This window comes from Olea europaea, chromosome 20, assembly GCF_002742605.1.
Source record: "Olea europaea var. sylvestris chromosome 20, O_europaea_v1, whole genome shotgun sequence".
NCBI classification, from domain to species: domain Eukaryota; kingdom Viridiplantae; phylum Streptophyta; class Magnoliopsida; order Lamiales; family Oleaceae; genus Olea; species Olea europaea.
In genome coordinates, this window is record NC_036256.1 from 16,383,371 (window position 1) to 16,405,887 (window position 22,517).

The window sequence follows — 22,517 nt, forward strand, 5'->3', positions numbered from 1 at the left end:
TCACCATATTCACTCCAAGTGGCTGTGGAAAAGGATTTTCATCCACCGCCATCTTCTTCTTATCATCGAACGTAGTTCGTCCTAATTCAATGGCATCCTGTAACACATGGCGAAAAACCAAGCAATTGTTAGTCAAATGTGACCATGCATTATGCCACTTACAATATTTTTTACCCTTAATTTGTTTAGGGCTTGACAATTTATGCTTATCGCTCAACTTTATCTGCTTATCCTTATATAATTTATCAAATATAAGTTCAGTTTTGGTTACATCGAACGAGAACGTTCTAGCTTTTATGTCTTCATCTTTCATAGGCTCATCCTTGCCCGATGGTCTAGGCTTAGCCATTATAGGACAAGTATACATGTCTCCTTTGACTAATTCGGCCAAACACATTTCGGTCTGATCGTATGACTCATTATTGATGGTATGAACATCAAAATTTGGGTCTCTATAATAAGTCCCCTTACTAGAATTTTTTATGTGCTCTTCTTCTCTTATCAATCGTTCATATCTAATCACGTTCGCGCTCAATTGAAAAAGGTCAAGAAATTCCTTGTCTTGAAATTTCTTTTTCAAATCAAAGCTCAAACAACCTTGAGCGATTTTGACAAATTCTTTTTTGGGCAAAGGTACAAAACATTTACTTCTTGCTATCTTGAACCTTTAGAGGAAACCTTCTGCCCATTCGTTTGGCATTTGACGTAGATTCGCCAAAGTGGTCAAAGTAACTTCAGACTCAGTCTTATAAAACTGAGCATGGAATAATTGTTCCAATTGTTGCCATATTTGAACAGAGTTCGCTTGCAAATTGATGAACCAGGAGAAATCTACTCCTGTTAATGAACTAGAGAAAAGCCTCATTTTATGGTAATTAGTTACGTCTCCACTTTGCAGTGTGAATCGCCCTATGTGTTCTAGAGTAGACACCTCCCCTAAACCGGTAAACAGTGAGAATTCTGGCACTTTATACCCTCTAGGCCATGGATATGCTTGGTCTACCCAATCAGGATATGACTTTGTGTAAGTCAGTCTAATGACAGGACGTACCCCAAAAGCCATCTGATCCTGTACGATTTCCATAATTTGATTCCTCAACATGACTTTGGGGTCATATGGAATTCCTACAAGTTGGTTAACCGGTTGATTTGTTTGAGGCCTGATGTTTAGTCCTTGATTAGCAAAAAGTTACTATGATTTGGGCCATTGTTACCATTAGCCTGAACATTTATTCCCTCATTAACACGTGGGGTATTCTGCCTATTATTTAGGACATTATCTCTTACATTTGGATTACTCCCCAAGTTAGGCGTACCACTACCATTATTCTGATTTGGCACTACACCATCCCCCTGGTTTGAAGTAGAGGGACCGAAAGGTGGTTTTGCCCCTTGATTTTGATTTAGGACTGGGGGATTATGTCCCACAATTGTCCTAGTTTGAAAGTGGTTTGCAAGAGGCATAACCGGTTGACAAATTTGGCCTACTAACTTATTCATTATTTCGTTCAAAGTATTCAGTTGTTTGGCCATGTTGTCATAATGTGGGTTTCCCATTCTAGGTAAATCTTTCCATATTATGAATATTTCGAAGATTTACCTGTTCAACGACATCTTGTGTGAGTTCTCCAAGTAGTGCACGCATAGTTCGAGGACTCAACTCTGCCATTGATTCGTAATGACTGTTACTGCTCTGATTCTGTCCATCTGTTCGTGGAGAGCTATGCTGCTCCTCATATCGCTCGATCACAAACTGGACTCTTCCCTGACTTGCTGCTTCCTTATCGGATCTCTGAGGCATATTATTTCACCTTTTATATCTTCAACACCAAACACCACTGTCCTACTGGGCGTGCCAAATTGTTTTGCGCGGGTTAATCGCTAACAATTAAAAAGGAATCAGACGATTGTGTAACGGACAAATCTCTTGAGACAAAGTCTCAAAAAGGGGTGTTTTATTGGCGATGACTTTACAATTGAAAAATAAAAACAGAATGCCTCCAAGGGGCGCAAGCATACGAGTTACTGAAAAGAAGTGTTTAAATCTAAATTAAGAAATTGAAAATTACATATTCTCTGTTTGAGAGTGTTTGATTTGAGGTCTTTTGCTCCATGTCTTTTCTTCCTTTTATACTTCCTGGATGATCTCTTCGTGATCAACCGCTTAAAAACTGCTTGATCGCTCTATAACTGCCCACTTTCTTCATAGTGGCCAACTTGTCATGGAACTGCCTTCTCTAACTGCTGCCATTACTTTTTGTCGTTCAACCGTTTTCAATTGAATTCCTTGAATCGTGGAACGTGATAGAGCTACTCAATAACTGCTTCATTAACCGCACCTTTGGGTAATCATAACATCTTATGTTTGCTAACATCTTGGGCGACTCGAAGGTTTGGACGAGAACAGGGTCACAGTTCTGGGCGACTGCATGGCAATCCATTCGCTCAAATCTTGGGCGATTTGTAACCTTGGACGATGGTATTACCGCGTTCATGGGCTTCCCTATTTGGGTCTTTATCCTGCATTGCCTGATTGGGTCGTTCTTTAGGCTATCTTATTTGGGGATCCTCCAATTGGGCTTCATTCCTTGGACTATTCGATTTGGGCTGAACTTTTGTGTGTCAACACTAACTTTTTAATTAAATTTTATCTTTTAGCTGGCAATTAGCACGTCACGACCTTGACATTGTTTAATGTCGAAATATTATATTTGCATGCTTTGAAATTATGAAAAAATTATTTTATCACACTTTTATATAGTAGTCAGAGTTGAACATATATTGCACATTATTTTGAAATACTTTATAAATGATGCAAAAGTAAATTTGATATTAATTTGTTGGGATGATTTGATGAGTTTCAAATGAACTAAAGAAAATGAAATTTAGGATAGAAATTTAAAAGAAAAAGTTGTACTCTTAAAACTCAACTTCTATAATTCAATTTTGCTGTGATGATGAAATAGTACAATGACTAATATTTTTACACTACACCGGATACATAAGAATTAATTGCGACTACATGAATTCAAACACTCATTGAAATTCCTAAAAACATGAATAGAAATAAATTCATCTATAATAAGTAATAACTTTAGATTCATGTAGGTCGATATTCATTAAGTCAAGATTCATTGAGTTTAAGCGCTTGTTTGAGAAGAATTTTAAGCCAATTAAAATTAATTTTTTGACCGTTATTTCACTATTACAGTCATCATTTTTGAATCATTATCTCACAAGTAGGACTCACTTTATCTCTAACGGTCAAAAAATTAATTATCAAAATCTCCACCAAACAAGCTCTAAATTAATGTGAATCTTAATTAATTAAAAATTAATGACACGAAATTTATACATGACAAGGATTTTGTAGTATTTATTATATATTAAAATGCAAAATGTAAGGTATTATTGAAATAATTCAATTGTAGTAAGGCTAAAATTATCCCAAAAAAATAAAAAACAGATTCACACTTGATGTGATATTTAATTATTATATGTATAGATTATTTTTAAGAAATATAATAGGCAAATTATGCACATTTTTGGACCAAATTCATTATTAGATATAAAATGTGCTAATTAATGAAATATTGATAATAAGAACATGAAAGGAAAATGTTCAAGACATTAAATACTACAACAAGCAAGGATTAAGCCCTTGTTTGATTGCCATTATTTGACAAAAATAAAGTTTTAAAATAGTAATTTTTTTAAGAACGTATGTTAAAAAGTAGGAAAAATTTTGAATTTATGTGCAGAATATTTTATTGTGTGAATATGTGATTGAAAATTGGTATATAGAAAAAAGTGTATTGAAATAATGACTATCAAATAAGAGCTAAGGACCTTAAGTACAAATAATATCTTACGAAAAAAATAAAGAATAGTACAAATATAATTTCCTAACATCATAAAGGATATCCATTTTTTTACCCCAATTGATTAGCTCGATCGGAGGTCAAGACTGTGATCCAATGATAAAATAGAAGTTATCCATATCAGTTGATATGTGAATTACACAATAGTGGATGAAAATAGCTTAGTGATTTCAAATGAAAATCGCTATACACGAAATATTACCTTCTATAACCAAATCAAAATTGAAAAATTAACCAAATTCATGGTACACTAAAGTTCAAAACATGTTATGGGCCTGTTTGTGCCAAATTCTCTTCTGATTTTAATGAGAAATTCAATTGTTTGGTTGACTTCCTGTCTGACACCCATTACTATTTCAAACTGTACCAATACTAGAAGTTCCCTCAATTGCCCTTAAGTTGCTTTCCCAAATCACACCCGGTCACAGAAAGAAAACCTACTCTACTCCACTCCAGCGACCCCTTTTCTACCAGAAATTGCAAAAGCTACGCACACCCCAATCGATCTTGCTCATTCATCGGCGTCGGAGCATGAATTTGTAGGGAATACTGGCTCTGTAGCGTGTTGTCGTTGTCCAGCACAGTGGTCTTCTTCAACGATTTTTGTGAATCCTTGGCTGCGGGTCTATCCCTGAAGGCGTCGTGGCCATTTCAGGTGGCCATAATTTCAGTCTCCGACACCAGTAAACGTCCTGCCCTTGATCGGTATTTGCAACAAATCGGATGGATCCACATTCCACTGAGGTAAGCGCACAGGGTTGCAAGACATACGGTCCGAATTTCTTATTTATTTATTCTGAACACTTGATCGTTGCTTTTCGCAAACGGGCAACGCTGCACAGCATGCACCTTTCAAGGCACCTAGAGCCGCAAGCAAGGCAGGATTGAGAAGAAATGCAAGGTGGAACCTGGTCGAGAGGATGACATTCATCGCTGCTTGCAAAACAGCCATTGTCGAAGGCCATCGGCATGACAGGTGTTTTACCAAACAGGGCTGGGAGTTTGTGGTTTCGTTATTCAATTCGTCGTCTGACCACAATTGGATAAAACAACAACTCCACAACCATTGGGACGCAATGCGTCGTGACCACAGGCGCCTCCACGAACTCCTGTCTTCAAGCGGGGTCGAATATGATGAGTCAATGGGCCGGTTTGCAGCAACTGAGGAATGGTGGGCGAGAAAAATCAAGGTAACGATCCGTCTTATAATCTGGTAGCATATTATGTTCCGTTTTCATCCAGCCAGTCCAATTATGTTATGTTTTCACTTTTCATTTTCTTCTTTTTTTTTTTGGTTGTTTCTCTCTTGATTCTGTCCATGCATAAAGTTCACTCGTTTGTGCCTTCACCTTTACGTGTTTGATCATTTCCATGCTTGAATTCATCAATATGTGCCTTCAAACGCGGTTAACAATGCTGTTAGTAAAAATGGTGGTAAAGGCATATGGACGTATAAAAAAAACAATTCACATTCGTTTTCAAATTCTGTGAGCATCTCGATTAACGTGTAAGTAGGCAAATATTAGCTTCTTGCAGACTGATTTATGTTTCCTGGTTTTCGACAATTTCTGTGCTTGCTTCTCGAGAAATGGCAGTATTCTGTTCTTATAAGGTGTGGTCAATATGTTAGCTGTCCTGTAACGCGTTAGTTTCAGAATGATCATTTTGTAGAATGCGTTTGCTTTCCCAAATTGTAAGAGTAGAATTGTATATACTGAGATGCCTTGATTATAATTGTTAGTCTTCCAATTATTGCCCGAATGCTACTCCGCAGAATGAAGGTAGACATTGAGCACTCGGAAACGAAAACTTTTCTCTCTGATGCTTATAGAATGAAATAAGTCACCCCAATCATGTTGAATTTATTTGTAGGTTTGGTATTCGTGAATTGAAACAAGGACCAACTAAATTTTAAATTGTTTTGCATGTGTTATGTCCACACCACTCCAATGTACTAAATATGTGTGCCTTGATATCTAACGGAAAGCTGATATTACTTGTGGGGGAAAAAAGGCATTATTTAAAATATCTGACCAATGAAAATTAGAGCTTCTCATGCCAAAGTGAAGCAGCATGGAAGTGCTAATGAAATATCACATTCCTGTTGTAGTAGGAAACCTCCATTGTTACTATTGGACACCTGGCTTGTTGGTGAAAATTCAAAAACTACTTCCAGTAGAGGAAAAATCAAAGAAATATTAATTACACTCACAATTCTCATTGTCTGTCTACTTCCTTGGTTACCAAAACACCCCCCTTTTCTTTGAAAAAATTGCCTAGGGACATCAATTTTTCAAGAGAAATTCAGCCTACATTATTGGATGTGACATTTGTCATTTTCTTTCTGTTTAGATGTCAATTGACACATTTCTCCATGTGTCTTTGACAATTTGAGGGATATATTTTATCCAGTTTAACTATGAACAAAAGCAATTTATATATTTCACTGAATTTTTTTTTGGATTCAGGTTCAATGTGCTCACATCTGCTGTAAAATTTATTTAAATTATTTCATAATTTATTTTTTGAGCTTCCATTCTATATGAAACATACTGGCTATAAGTAAAAACATGTGCTGCTTTGTTGAAAATATGCTGATTGGCTTCAGCCTTTTCCTTCAATTTGTCATTTTACCTTAAGCTATGGATTGTAGCTGAGAATAGTGCTTCAACAAGTTATTCTTCTTTCGTTCATTGGTTCGTTTCATTCACAATTACCTGGCTATACAATATCAGCTAGAACAATTGAGAAATACATTTCTGGCATTTTCAGTAAGCATCTCTTGTAAAGAAAATGTTGACTCTTGATTCGGTTGTTAAACTCATTAGTTGGAAATCATTTAGTGAGTTAGAAAATTAGTCTGAGCCTTAGAGATTCTTGTGTTCAAAATCTGAGTTCTTTTCTGAGTTTTTGTTTCTGCCATTACTGTGGTTTCTTTTCCTGTCATGCAAATATGTGATATGATCATTGTTATTTTTCTAAAAGTTTGTGTGGGCAAGTATAGCATTTTATACATTTTGACATTACTTTTACTTTTCTGAAAGTTTGAGCATGTGACACACTATTATGGAAAAATCATAAGTTGAGAACAATGATTTTTTCCGAACCTAATAATCTCTTGTCCACGTGTTATTGCAGGAAAACAAAGAGTACAAGGAATTTAAGGATAAAGACGTTAGCGAGATTTACGTTCGCTAACGTCAGCTATTTGGGGAAAGCTACGATGGTGACAAGTATGCGACGTCCCCGAGCCTGTTTTGTGAAACAGGGTTTGCCGTATATAAAGACCATGTGGCAGAGGATGACTTGGATGCCATTCCCGTCGATGGAGAGGGCAGCGGTTCTAGCGATGAGAAGGACAGAACAACAAGTACAACAAGCAGAAACACTTATAATGCTAGAAATGGCGAGAAACGCCAGTCATCCACTAAGGGGCGTAAGGAAAAGCAGAAGAAAAATTCGGCTCATGAGTTGTCCTATTCTGTGGATCGGGCTACTAGTGCAATCGAGGAAGTGGCCGCAAAGCTCAATAGCATCGTCAATCGAACCGACAACACCAGGGCTTCTGCAGTCGAGGAGTTGCTCGCAGCGGGCTGGCTACAGCGCCGGTCCCCACTGTACTACTACGCCTGCGCACTTCTGAAGCAGAAGTGTGCTAGGGATATGCTAGCTGTAGTGTAGGATGTAAATGAAAAGTTTGAATGGATCGAGTGGCAGTTTAATGAGCGTGGCAAGTCGCTCCACTAGGCCCTTATGTATTAGTGTTGTTGCCCCTCCCCCGTTTGTGACGTTTGGTTTCTTGTGTACTTTTCCCCGTTCTTGTACCTATGTTGGACACTTATGTGTTAGTAATGTTATTTCTGTACTATCCCTACATGTTTATTACTATTGCATACTTATATCATGCTGCACAGCATCATTGAAACTTGACTTGAACTTAAGTTGTAGGGAATCTTTCTACCCATGCCAGAACTAGTTCATTCACAAGTACATTGCAGGGCCCATTTTGTTTTCCTTTGCACAATCATTTCACCTACTTGTATGGCTGATGTACGCAAGTGCCTTTGTGCACTCCTCAATATATATTTGGTTTCTCTTGGAATGTGAAGGCAGTAGCTTCATTACCACAATGAGCTTCGAGTATATGTTGCAACCGCGCTCGGACTCTGAGGACGAGCTTAGTAACGAGGAGTTGTTCAGAAGTCTCGTAGATGACGTCACAGCATGGGTCACATTTTCATATGTTGCCGGGACTGATGTAAGGACATGTTATCGCACATAGCAGAATCATGTTCGACGATTTCCTTTCGCCAGAAATGGCCACATGTTCATGATGGAGGCTATGGGCAAGAACGGTCAGATATGCCATCAGGAGTTCCAAATATACCCGCCGATGTTGCGACGCTTTGCACATGTCCTACGAGACAAGTACGGCTTAACTGGTAGCCAGCAGGTGGATATATATGAGAAAGTTGGTATGTTCTTGTGTATACTTGCACATGGGAAAGGATACCAGCAGGTGACAACATTATTCAACCATTCTTTGCAAACCGTTTGTGTATTTTTCAAAGAGGTGCTACGTGCCGTTGTGATGCTCTCGGAACATGTGATAAGACCAGCGTGGAATTACAATGACGGTGTCGATCCACACACGCCGCACTCGAACAAGCATCCACTGTTTCAGGATTGCATTGGGGCTATTGACAGAACACATGTCAGAACTGTGCTACCGCGTCACGAGTGTGTGAACTTCATGGGTCGGAAAGGAGTGCCGACCCAAAATGTGTTGGCCGCATGCGATTTCAATTTGTGTTTCATGTTCGTGCTTGCTGGTTATACCGGGAACACACATGACGCACGAATGCTGGCTCGTGCTATATACAGTCCGGAAATTGATTTTTCGCAGTCGGCACCGAGAAAGTATTATTTGGTGGACTCCGATTTTGCTCACCAGCCGGGATATATGGCACCGTACAAAGGTTCCGATATACTGTATCACTTCCAACAGTTTCGCAACGAACGAACTGGGCAGCGCCGTAGGTTTCGAAATGCTCGTGAGAAGTTTAATTAGGTGGAAAATCCTTGACTGTATGCTCAACTATTCATTCGAAATGCAAGTTGCAGTTGTCCTAGCCATGATGGATGTTCATAATTTCCTGCGTCGTTATGGAATTGTGGATGAGGTGTTCGCGAGAGCGAAAACGAATGAGGATGTAGCCGAGGTGGAGCTACCCAGTGCTGAGGACGAAGTGGAGGCCGATATGAATTCGCCGGAGATGCAACGAAGTGAGTGGAATAGACTTCGCGATTACATGGCACAGCAGCCGTGATGATCGCATTTCGGGACCTCACAATCGGTACGTGTCCATACGGACTTAAGGAAATGTACAAGTTCTTCGTCGTTGTCTTTATCAGTCAATGTTGTTGTGTTTTGTTTCGGTACGTTGGTCGAACTTCAAATTAGTGGATATTCGCGTTTGAATAATCAAATCGGATTTCGGACGGTGCCTCTTGTAGCATCTATGTGTTATGCCAAATTCTAACTTTGCCGGATTCAGCCGTTGTCGTAATAATGTCACTTGTATTTTTTTTTTAAATTTCCCCCACGTTCAGTTGTCTACTGTATGGGTGTTTGTGATTTTATCGTGAGTTTTCTTTTTTCCTTCGAAGTAGAGTCTTGTACGGAAATTCAATGTTGACATCAATAATGTGCTGGCAAGTTGTGGCAAGGTCAGAAAGTGTGGAATACTTTTATTAATCGTTTGGCAGCCTTCGACTATTAGTGCCCGGCAGCCTTTGACTGTTAGTGCCCACCACATGCCCATGTGAATGTCATTTGCACCCATTTTGAAAGACTATGGGCAAAATCGAAAATTACCCACTAATTGGTCTACCAAATCTGAGATAAATTCAAGTACCGGCCCCACCATGTCTGCTCCAACGATCGGAAAAATCATTAAAATGGGCAAAAAATTTGGCACAAATAGGCTCTATTATACTTTTGGGGCACGACAAACTTTTAAGGACAACCAAACCAACCTAGACAGCTAGATGAGAGTCGCGACTCTATGCAAGCACGAATGAGATGTATCTTATTAGTTTTTGAATTAATGTAGGCCCGTGTTTGGGCTCCATTATTTTCATAAATATGCATTTCTAAATAGTGTATTTATAAGAACTTTGTAATTAAAAGATAAAGAAAATTTTTGGATTTGTATTTAATATTATTTTATTAAAGAATGTGTTATTGAAATGATGTTAAATAACTGTTTAAGAATGTATTTTTTTAAAGAATATGACTCAAACAGGATCTAGATGTACATTCTTAGATGATATTGTTGTTGAAATTATGTGAGTTGTCAGAATTTGTGACATTGATTGTTTAAAACATTGTTAAAGTTACAAGAATGTCATTTATGATGTCAAAATTAATATATATGTAGCAGGATTGTCGGTTTTTCGAGGCATCGAGCGGTTGAATCCAGTATAATGTAATGACATCAGCGAGTTGGCCGTGAGCATGAAGAGTGGGCCCAACAAATGAAGTCCCATCACGATCTGGAAGATAAAAAGGGGAATGGGCCCAGGATGAGATATCTTGTGACTGTAATGGGCAGGAGCAGTGCACCAAACCTAGAGAATTGTGCCGGCACTCATTCCCGTGCCATCCACACTTGCACGTGAAAATTTTATAATGCTTTTAATTAGAACCTTTTCACCCTCATAATTGACAATTATATTCAAGAATTCTCATTAGTCCATGTTGATTTAGATCAAAAATAAATTTTTAATATTAATATTTTAATAAAAGCTAATGGAATAAATGATTGAAAAATTGATATGATTTGTTGTTCCATAAATGTATAATAAAAAAATTGTTTGAGGAAATATGGATCAAATAGAGACTTTTGACTCCATTTGACAGGCATTTTTTCGTGAAGAATGAGTTTTTATGAATTGTAAATTTTTGAAGAATATATGATTAAAAAGTAGAAAATTTTGAATTTACTTAAAAATATTGTATTGTGAAAATGTGTGGTTAAAAATGAGTATGATAAAAGAAGAGTTTTGAAATAATTTTCATGAAATAGAAACTTAAATCATTTTTATATACGAAGGATATAAAATGAAATATGTGATAACATTGGAAGAAAGACAAAAGGGGAAAAAAGACATTTACCAACGCTGTTAAGAAATTCATAAATGTTTAATACAGAGATGATTATATTATGGAAAAATTGCAATAGCGGTCTCTAACCTTTTCATTTTTTGCAGACTTTATCCTAACTTTCATTTTGTGCTAGCGAAAGTCCCTAATCTTTTATAAATATGCACCCAAGATCTATTTGGATGGAAACCGTCCCAAACACCATCAATTGATCAGGAAACTTCTTTGAATTATTTGCTACTGCAACGATTTTATTGGATGTTGATATCTTTTCAGACGATTTTATTGAAAGTTAATTCTTTAATTTTCCCAATCAACTGACTGTGTTTTAGACAATTTTCGTCTAGATGAACCTCAAGTGTATATTTATTAAAGGTTAGGAACCTCCACTGGTATAAAATGAACGTTAGAGTAAAGTCTACAAAAAATAAAAATGTTAGAGACCATTGCTACAATTTTCCCTTATATTAACATCAAAAAATTCTTTGTTGTACTAGTTTTTATTTTTAGTAAAGATTTTCGTTTACTTTTATTATTGTTTTTTTTCCCTCAATTTTCAAGTAATTAGAACCTCTAGAGCAAGTTTGATTGAAATTTCAATTAAAATTTGAGCCTATTAAACTTACTTTTTCTCACATATTTTATAAGATCCATAGTTTATAAGTAGTTAAAAAAACTATCAAATAAATACTTAGTCTTTTGTTATAGTTTATATCCAAATATTTTCCCAACACACTTTAAAATGGAAAACAATATTTTATCATACTTTTACATTTATTATTTTAAGATAAATAAATCTTTTTATACTTTCTTGACGAACTTTTTGAAAGAAATTGTCATAAGAGACACGATGAGCAAATTAATAAAATGTTTAGTCTAAGAATGCAACAACAAAAAATGGAATATAAATGTGACAATGAACAATTATTAATGCCTTTTTATTCATTTGGAAAAATGATTTTACTATTTGTACATAAAAATGGAAAATAAGCGATTATCGAAAATGAAGTAGAGAGATAAGATTGGATGAAAAAGTTGATTTGTTTTAAATTGACAACTGGTAGAGTGTCACGTGACATTATGTAATTTCTTATGTAAACATTGATGTATATGTAACAATGTCCAAAATTTATAAGGGCAATATAATCATATCCTTAACTGAACGAACTCATCTAATCATAATCTAAAATATTAGGGACTATTTTGAGATTTAGCTAAAAGTTGAAGAAACTGAAAAGGAAAACTCCGCCCCCAAGATCGCGAGGGGTTTATAAAATGGTGAGTCGCAAAATATTTCCATTGCTAACTTTAATAACCCCTTTCTCTCTCTATAAGTAGAATTGTGATTGTTTAAACAGAGATCCATGGCGGAATCAGAAGCACAACCTCCGATTCAAACGGTACGCTGAAGAACGCCTACTTATTTATTACTTTTTAGGCAATTTTTTAATTCAGATTTGTTGGTTTAATCAAATCCTTGTAATCTTCGCCGAAACGTTATTTGGAATTTTTGAGAAGATATTCATACGAGAAATAAATCGGAAGAATTACATTGATTGTAGGATTTAAGATCTCCAATTTCAATCTTTTTTCGCAGGTTCAGGAAAATGATGAGAAAAAACTCAAGTATCTTGAATTCGTGCAAGTAGCTGCTGTTTACATCGTCGTTTTAAGCTCAGCACTGTACGAATACGCCAAGGAGAATTCCGGTCCGTTGAAGCCCGGAGTTGAGACCGTCGAAGGGACTGTCAAAGCCGTCATTGGACCGGTCTACGACAAATTCCAGGATGTTCCCTTTGAGCTACTCAAATTTGTCGATCGCAAGGTACGAAAATATTTTAATTCTTCACTAACATTAACGCACCGGCGGACGTTATCAAATTAGGCGCACGTTATTGAATTGGATCACGTGGTGTGCAGGTTGATGAGTCCATAACCGAGTTGGACCGTCACGTACCCGCTCTCCTTAAAGAGATTGCGTACCAAGCCACGGCGGCGGCTCAGAAGGCTCCGGAAGTGGCTCGGGAGTTGGCTGCGGAAGTGCAACGCGATGGCTTATTGGACACTGCGACCAACATTGCCAAATCCCTGTACGCCAAGTACGAGCCTGCAGCCAAGAAACTTTACACAGAGTACGAGCCAGTAGCTGAGCAGTATGCAGTTTCAGCTTGGCGCCTGTTGAACCGGCTTCCTTTGTTCCCACAATTGGCTGACATCATGATTCCCACGGCCGTCTATTGGGCTGAGAAATATAATCAAGCCGTGGCTTATACGGCTGAGAAAGGCTATCCGCTGTCGTATTACCTGCCTTTAGTGCCAATTGAGAGAATCGCCAAGATATTCAAGGTGGCTGAGAACGACCCGGCTGTTTCTACCAATGGAGAATATGTAGCCGTCTCGCAATAATAATTGGTCCTTGTTTATTTTTTAGTGGGTTTTTTTAGTACACTTTTTTTATCGGGAATTCTCATTAGAGACCTCTTATCGATCAATAATCTATTTTGTCGTTCGTTTAGTTGAAAGTTATGAAACAAGTATATTGTAGTTCGTAACAACTTTGAAGTCTCTCCGTGTTTCATTATTTGAATTTTGATATAGCATGCAATCAAATTTTGGAATGCTCGATACTCTTAATAAAGAAGAAAATAAAATTTTATGAGTTTATTTATATAAAGGCCACATATAATGATATAAAGTTGTAATCTAAACAAATATTTAGTGACGGAGTGGGCAGCTGGGTGACGACAGCTAACGTAACACATTTAAAATAGATTTGAAATTTTAGACATTTTAAAATTTCATCCTCCTAAGAAAATATCCCAATTCCACCATTATTGATATTGATATAAGTTTCCTTTTTTTCTTTGGCCCATGTTTGAGCTCATTTTTTCGGGGGAAATGTGCATTGGAATAGTGATTTTTATGGAAAATATGTGATTAAAAAATAGAGAAAAAGTATTGAATTTCCCCCGTTTGAGCCATATTGTTGTAAAAATGAGAATGAAAAATATAGTCGTTATGGATCCCAAATAAAAGATAAAAATTCAAATATGGTGGCTTGATGTGATATATAACAGTCATATTTTTCATTTTAATGAGAAAATAATATGGCTCAAAAGAGGGTTATGTATAAAATTATTTTATGAAGAAATATATGATTGAAAATGAATATTGAAAAAAATGAGGCTCGGACAGAAACTTAACATGTCCAATATCGAATGCCAAATCTTCTGTTAAATTTATATAAGCACTTAAACGTAGATTGAGGACAAAATTAATTTTCCAAATCTTTTATATTTTGCAATCAAATTAGATATAAAATCTCACTACATTTACATTTAACGTATGTAAATGTAAATGTATGCACACACTATACTCTCAATAATTTGAAAGTGAATGTTAAGCCTTCATTCTATCAAATTATCTGTAAAAATAAGAAAGAAAATTGAGTTGCTAAGAGGGACTAGGGACTCGCATATCTTTGTACTTCTCATTCATGCTACGAATTGTCAATATGACATGATCGCTCACAGCTAGTTATCAAATATTAGGGATGGAAATTTTTTTTTAAAAAAGACTCATTGTAAGTAAAAAGGATGACAGAGATTTTGATCGCCTTTCAAAAGCGTCGAGCCCTGCATGAATAAACAATTGGAAGAAAAAAGTGTCCCTACCCCTATTGTAAGGATCGGTCAGAGCTTCGATTAGTTTTTTCTGACAGTGTAGCCCGATTGAAATTTTTTTGCCAGACTCAAAACTCTCATTTGACAAAATAAATAAAGATATTAGTGAAGAAATCAAGAAACATAATGGAAAATGAAAGATTTTATACCCGTCCCACCACCCACTCCGAGGGCCGCCTTGGTCCCAAAACACTGCTCCTTATCATATGACAACCAATTTCAGTCTTTTCAAAAAAAATAAAAAAATACAGGGATTATGTAATGGGCCAACCAGAACTATGAGGGTCCATTCTTTAGGGCCCAATATATTAATATTACCTATGACCTAAAATTTGATCCTAAGTTATAAATCTACATGTCGAGTAAACTAATTAGGAAAAAGTCATTTGTACACTCCATGTTTGACATTGTCCTTGTTTTTAAAAAAATTGTTGGGAAAATTTTGTTTTTTTATTGGCAAACTCTCAAGCTTATTGTACACCAAACATTGAAATAATTATGTGTCACGTTTTGAGAAATTTAGGTACAGCGCCTAGTTTATCTTTCGTTAATGATAGAATCTCGAAAAATACCAAGAAATCTATTAGATTTGTTTATAGAGCTTACGATTCTGTGTTTTCTGCCTTGAATATGTAAAAAGTATAAAGGAGAATTTTGGAAAAATAACATTTTAGTGCTTATAGTTTAGTTTCAGAAAGATTTAACGAAGAAAAAAAAAATGAATGCACATTACAATATGAGGGGCGAACTTTTAAAATTTGACTCAGGTCTATAAAACTTTAATTTAAGTTAAAAAATCATATTTTTAGTACATTTGAAGAAAAGTTGATATATTATATGGTTAAAAAGTTGATAAAATTTATAAATCTCATAAAATATGTTATTGAAAATGAGTTTGTGAAAAAATGAGTTTTAAAAAACGCAGGTTAAACATGAACATAAAGCCCCGTTTGAGTCCCATTATTTGTAGATTATAATGATATGGATAGTATTTTTTTTTTTAAAAATGAGTGGTTGAAAAGTTTTTAATTTACGTGTAATATTATTTTATTGAAAATTATGTAATTAAAAGTAGGAGAAAGAAAATTTTAATTTAATGTAATGAGAAATAATAGGGCTCAAACGGGGGCAGAGTTTGACCCTAAATTAGTACTTGTTTGATACAGATTTTAAATTAATTAAAATCAATTTTGACAGTGTTATTTCACTATTCCAGTCATTATTTTTGAATCATTCTCTGACGGTAAGACTTACTTTATTTTTAACGATCAAAAAATCAATTATTAAAATCTCTATATCAAACAAGTACTTACACCCATCATTGGGGTTAACCCGATGTCTCTGTTGTTTTTAATATATTACTTTTATATTCAAAATTCATTTGCCTCTCTCTCTCTCTCTCTCTCTCTCTCTCCCCCTCCCTCTCCCTCTCTCATAATCCATAATTTTGCATGTGTCGACGTGGTGGGACATTGGTGCAACAATCTTGGCATTCGATCATCTCACGAATAGAAATCGTGGATTAAATTAATAATTGACATCCCAAAATAGCCTTCTTAAATTATTTATTTTATTACTGCGTGACTTTTGTTTATCTTGATAAAACTAAATTATTCAATAATTGAATGATTGGACCTCACCTAATCGAGACAATGCATGATTAATCTACGTGATTATTTGTCCACTTGGTGAGCTGCAAGTGATTACAATTACAATATTCTTCGAGTCAATTATTTTGCATTGACTTGACCAGTGTTATCCATTGCTCACTGCCAATAATTCTCAATGAATGATTAATCCCTGTTTAGTTTTGTTAAAAAATATATTTTAAGAAATTTTGATGAAATATGTGATTAAAAATAATTGTTAATTTTATTTAAATTTTATCAATTTTTTAAAACTAAATCTAACAAAAATTTGATGAAATTTCACACAAAATTATTTAACTAAACAAAACGGCTTTAAAGTTGGACAATTCATTTAAAAAAAATAAAAAAGGGTTTCAATATTATTTTGCTTACAGTTTGATCGTTGAACCTTTATCATTTTTCAGTCAGTGCTCGAACCTATTTTCAAAACATTATGCTTTCATGGTTTTCAAGTAATCACGTTGTCATTTTATTTCATTTGATCTCTACTCGTGTCGCTCTATCTTTGTTAACATCATCTTTTATCATTTCATTTTTTTTTCCCTCCATATCTTACTTCGTGTTAAGGCCATGTTTGAGCATTTTTTCAAAAAAATACATATTTCAACAGTGATTTGACATTATTTCAACCATACATTCTTCAATAAAATAATATTAAACGCAAATTCAAAAATTTCCTTATTTTTTAACAGCACATTTTTCATCAATACACTATTCAAAAATACATTTTCATTCCAATAATGTAGTTCAACAAGGGCTAAGTTCATTGGCAAACCTACTCAAGGTCCTAGCGGGTCACTTGACCCACCAGCTTCAAGTTGGATTTTTTATTTATTTTTATTTTTTTTTAAAGAAGAACCAAAAATTAGAATTGGGCAATAATGGTAGTTGAACTTTTTTATTAAAATAGAGTTCCAACAACGAACGAACAATTGAGAGAGTGAGAATTGAAATTATTTTGTCATTTGTGAAATTTAATTTGAAAATTCTTTAAAAAAATTTATTCATCGTACATGTGAGATTATTTGAAATTCTTTAGGAATTGTTATTTATCATACATATAAGATTTGTGAATTTATGATATTAATCATGTGTATGTGTTTTTGTAGAATACATGAATTTTTTTTGTAACTTTCTAATAAATTTAATTATGTCCCACTAACTCCAAATGTCTGCATCCACCACTGGCTAAGTTTAAATATCACACATTCAATAAATATAAAATAAATATACAATACATAAGAGTTTGGATTATTCTTTTTAACGATATTACGTTTTTAAAATAAGAGTTTCAAGTATTAATATCATATCAGATACCATCAAAATTTAAACAAACAATTTGATTGGATTAAGATTGAACAACTTATTACGTTGTTCTAGTTTTAATGATGCCATTAAGATAATAACCTAACTAGATAACTTTGTAGAACATTTGAGATTTATATGTGTTAAAGTTATAGTTAATGAAATGGACTCCTAACTGGAACACACATAATTATCGTAAACTTATTTTACTCCGACGACCAAATTAGAAAAGTCGAATGGTGCATGTAAGCATACTTTGGTATAGCATTTACTCACATTGTTAATATGTTGTATAAACGTGTATATGAACTAGACGCTGCAATTAATTTTATTATAGGATAACTCGTGTAGGAAGAAGTTCAATTTTTCATTGGAGTATGATCTATTGATATTGGGACACTACAAGAAATTTATATTTTCCCTACAAATTTTTTTTTGTAGGTAAAGGTTCATTTTTGTAGGAAAAAATCTTTGCAGACGAAAAAATTTTGTAAGCACATTTGTGGGACAAACATCGAGGGAAAAAGTATAAGACGACAAATTTTTGAAGTTTGTGGGCTAAAGTTTTTCCCTACAAACCCTTTGGAGACAAACATAATTCATCATGTAAATTTTCTCCCGACAAAATCATTTGTCTGCTAAAGTTAATTTTACCCACAAAATGATTACGCTTTTTCCTACATATTATGTTGTAGGCTAAATTGTGTTTTTCCCTACAAATAAATTTTGTGTGAAAAGAATATTTGTGACAACATAATACATATTATTTTGTGGGCTCAACCCTATTTATCTACAAATAATTTTTTGTGGGAAAAACATATTTGTAGATTATTATGAAAGAATTTGTAGGGAGAAAATAAATTATTTCATATATTTTATTTTTTGCTTATATTGTAGTAATTTTTTTAACCTTATTCAAAACAATATAAAAATGCCATAGGCTATAAATTAATTAAACATGTAGTGTCAATCAATGTAATATTGAATCCAAAATATTTTACAAAAACACAAATGTAACAAAATTTACAGTTCATCCAAATCCAAACTAGGTAATTTTCAATTTACAAGCATCCAGCAAAAGAATAAATAAATAATAGAGTACTAGTGAGTCAACGAAAGTCCAATAAAAGAATACAAGACTTTGAGTTGATTATTAGCAAGTCTGCTTATGAGTTATGCAGCTTGTAGCAATGAAATTACCCTGGTGTGTTGGGAAGGTGGACTAGGTAATAGATAACACATAGCCCCATTAACTGTTTCTTGACCAGTTCATCGGGAATGTCTAGTTGCAGTTTGTCAATAAACCTATATAAGAAGGAAGTATTCTTAACATTATATAACAAAATATAGATAATAAGAGAGAAGACTTAGCATTTGCACACTATTTTAACCACTCTTTATTTCACCACCTTGAAGGGTTGTTAAGGGATCAAGAAAATACATTTAAAATGTAGAATGAAAATGTCATGCCGTTATAAGATATTATAATGTGTTATCGAGCAAGCTTTAAGAAGCATTCCTACAAAAGAAAATCCAATTTTACGAGATAAACAATTAGAATTTGCATTCTTAATAGTTAATAAAACTTGGCATAAAACCTGATCAACTATTATAATTCAATGAAATCACTAGCATTTAATCAAAATTTTAAACAACCAAAAAATAATTTGCAATATCATAGGAAGCAAAAGCCAGCAAAACGTTACGAATGTATATTCAAAAACTTTGGGACTGGGTAAATAATTTGTCAACCACGAAAGTCCTATAAACTCATATTTCTACTTCCAATGTTCAATCCTCACATCCCACACCTTAAAAGAACGGCATTAGTCTCAATACACTATTTGTATTCTCAACATTTCTTTCTTATGCGGGCTATGCATATTATTAATAGTTTACAATTTAAACAAAAATTGAAAAGAAAACATATGGTGAAAAGGAAAAGCTAATTAAGAAGTAAGAGCCAGACCTTAACATGACCATGGAGAAAGAGTAGAACCTTGAGATAAGGCGATTCAATAATATGCACCCAACTAGGTGCAGTATCGGAGGGGTCATCCCACCCAATGTGTGCCACATGCTTAACATCTACTGGTAATCCAATCAGGCTCCTTCACAATTTCAACACAACCAATTTTCAAATTACACCCAAAATTGTTAAAAACCCATTATAATATATAGAAAAAAATGAATGATCTTAGAAATTGTAAATTAGAGGCATTACCAAAGATTTGAGACATTCCTATAATTGTTCTGATCACTCGGAAACGAAAGATGTTCCTTTTTTTTAAGTTATAGAAAATAAAGTTATTCTTCTATACATTGCATTAACACATCAACAATGCAAATAATTTGCCACATCTATGTCCAGTAAAACAAAATGTTTCACACGTCCAATACTCTAGAAATATTTTTAAAACATTCACAGGAGATGAATACATCTAGAAATTGTTTCACACGTCCAATACTCTGGAAATGTTTCTAAAACATTCAAAGAAGATGAATACATCCATCAATTTAATATTTTCTCTTACATCCATAATACAAGAGAATCCCCAAAAGAATTGCCCTGAAAATCTAACATGTTTAAATATAGAGTCAAAGGAAACTAACCAAGGCATTCGAGAGAAGAACCATAGACATTAACACAAACGTGTACATATTCCTTCACACTTGCATTTTCAAATTTCTTGAAATCCTCGAACATCACTTTCTACACATACCAACAACAAATCACATAAAGACAATCTAAACACAACAAGCATAAATACAAATACTTCTATTCCGACCAACCTTGTGCGAGCCCAAACAATTTCGAGACATATGAAGTATGATTGAATCAAAACCTATGACCAAATCGCAGATTCGTCAGAAATCGATAAATATTCATTGTATTGTTTACATATGAGGTTTGCGCGATGAGGGTTCTCATCCATCAACTCTGCAAAAGTATTGGAAATGAGAAATTCTACCATGGGCCCATCAATTCAAGTAGCAAAATTACTTAATCAATATGTAGAGGATAGTGAATTCAAGGGTCAGGAGAGAGGATTATGGAGTAAAGATCTAGTAAATTATTTTCAAATTATGAGAAAGAGAAGAGATTACCTTGAAAATTGAAAGAACAAGTGGTGTCTTTCAAATCGGTGGCCACCAAATTCACCGAAGAGACGATAGAGGCTAGGTTTTGAAGTTGTGAGAGAAAGAACTCAAAGAAGGGCCTTCACGCTTCAAAATTATTTTTTGGAGATTTGAATCTAAACCGACACGACCTGCATAAGTCTAAATTCGAAAAATTTCCAGCAACTATTAGCCTACAAATGGGCCAAATTTTTTGTAGGCTAAAGATATATCTTTCCCTTCAAATATTATTGTCAAGAAAAAATATAATTTTTTGTGGGCACAAGTCCTTCCACTATTAAAATTTTTAAGTCAAATCATAACCCTACAAAATGTATTTTTGTAGGGAAAAGTGAGCTATGCCCACAAATTTTAATTTGTCTCTAGAATTTTTGTAGGGAAAGTGTATATTTCTGTAATAGGACATGTTGCTAATCACAAGATGTTGTCGTGCATGCATACTCCCATTCTATAAGTTTTTTGGGGGGACATCCCATTGAGTTTGGTTTGAGAAAATTAACTCTGGCAATTCAAGTCTTTTCTTGCCATAATTCAACATTCAACTAGGTACATATGTTAGTAGCAACCGATCAGACATTAGTTTATCCTTCCTATGAGGGATGGCTAGACAATCATCTAGTTTTACGTCTCTATAATTTACTATTCCAGCGATATATCATCATCTAAAATTTGCAACGTCATAGACTTGAAAGTAACATGTAAAGAAGTGATTAATCTCTCGATTTAACTTATTTACCAGTATAACTCAACTAAAATGTTGAAAGCATAATTTGCTCTGTTAAGAAAACACAAAAAAGAAATTTAAAATACTGCTAGAATATAATAATGAAAAAATATTACAACAAATATAGTGACAAGAAAAGAAAAAAATTAATTGTTGATATAGTAACAGTATTAGGGGAAATCGATACCCATGTTGCATATGATTTCTTTTGAATAGATTCGCCCTCCACTTTAGTGTAAGAGGACTAATGGTATCAATCTCACAAGATACAACAACTGAAAGCAGCTAACTAATACACCGTCATTGCTTTAGGTGAATTGAGAATACTCATTTTTATTACCGAGCTAAAATATATTATCTAAATTATTAAGAACAAAGCTCTTGAAACAAAGAGAGAAATTTAAAGAGATGAGAGACTCTCAAATTTTAGGTGTTTGAAATAAGAAGAACACTGCCTTATATAATACTAGGATTGGTGGTTTCAATTTTCAATTAATTTTTCATTAGCACTAAAAATGTTACAATAGCTATCAGGAATTTGTAACCACCAATTTAATTAAAATATAATAGAAAATTGAATACATCTCATAATTTATTACAATTCAATAAAAAATTAACTAGAGAATTTGAAATCAAAATTGTTATTAAATCTCATTCACCATTTAATATATTTTTTCCAACATGCTCATTATGATAATGTATGTAGTGGTACTGAAGAAATCTTTTTCCCTTTATTTAATAGCTCTCTGGTTTTTCTAACTTTATGGAGAGATGGTGGATTCCAAAAAATAGGTAATTAAAATCAATTGTTGACATTAACTTTTTAGGTTCCTGTCTTGAATTTTAGATGGGACTTGAGCCCAAATCTACCTGGAAATCCTCAATGCAATATGGTCAATGTAACGCATTGTTGTTCAAACTCTTATTGTTGTTGTTTAGAGAAGGAAATCGACTAACAAACTTTAG

The 22,517-nt window shown here is 34.2% G+C and overlaps 2 protein-coding genes and 1 long non-coding RNA gene across 3 annotated transcripts; 2 read left to right on the forward strand and 1 right to left on the reverse strand.

Moving 5' to 3' along the window:
- The first annotated feature begins 8,214 nt into the window (after nt 1–8,214).
- LOC111369125 lies at nt 8,215–9,211 on the forward strand. Its single transcript, XM_022990606.1, has 2 exons — nt 8,215–8,917; nt 9,006–9,211. Exons 1-2 carry the CDS (start codon nt 8,215–8,217, stop codon nt 9,209–9,211), a joined length of 909 nt encoding a protein of 302 aa, XP_022846374.1.
- A 3,105-nt stretch (nt 9,212–12,316) lies between these two features.
- LOC111369836 (stress-related protein-like) lies at nt 12,317–13,667 on the forward strand. The gene is made up of 3 exons (XM_022991523.1): nt 12,317–12,449; nt 12,647–12,874; nt 12,970–13,667. Exons 1-3 carry the CDS (start codon nt 12,414–12,416, stop codon nt 13,453–13,455), a joined length of 750 nt encoding a protein of 249 aa, XP_022847291.1. The 5' UTR covers nt 12,317–12,413; the 3' UTR covers nt 13,456–13,667.
- A 4,993-nt stretch (nt 13,668–18,660) lies between these two features.
- On the reverse strand, nt 18,661–20,917 carry LOC111369245. The gene is made up of 5 exons (XR_002698087.1): nt 20,795–20,917; nt 20,480–20,532; nt 20,300–20,399; nt 19,656–19,797; nt 18,661–18,991 (listed from the first exon to the last, which is right to left on the reverse strand). It is a non-coding gene; the product is annotated as an uncharacterized LOC111369245 (long non-coding RNA).
- Between the last annotated feature and the right edge of the window lie 1,600 nt (nt 20,918–22,517).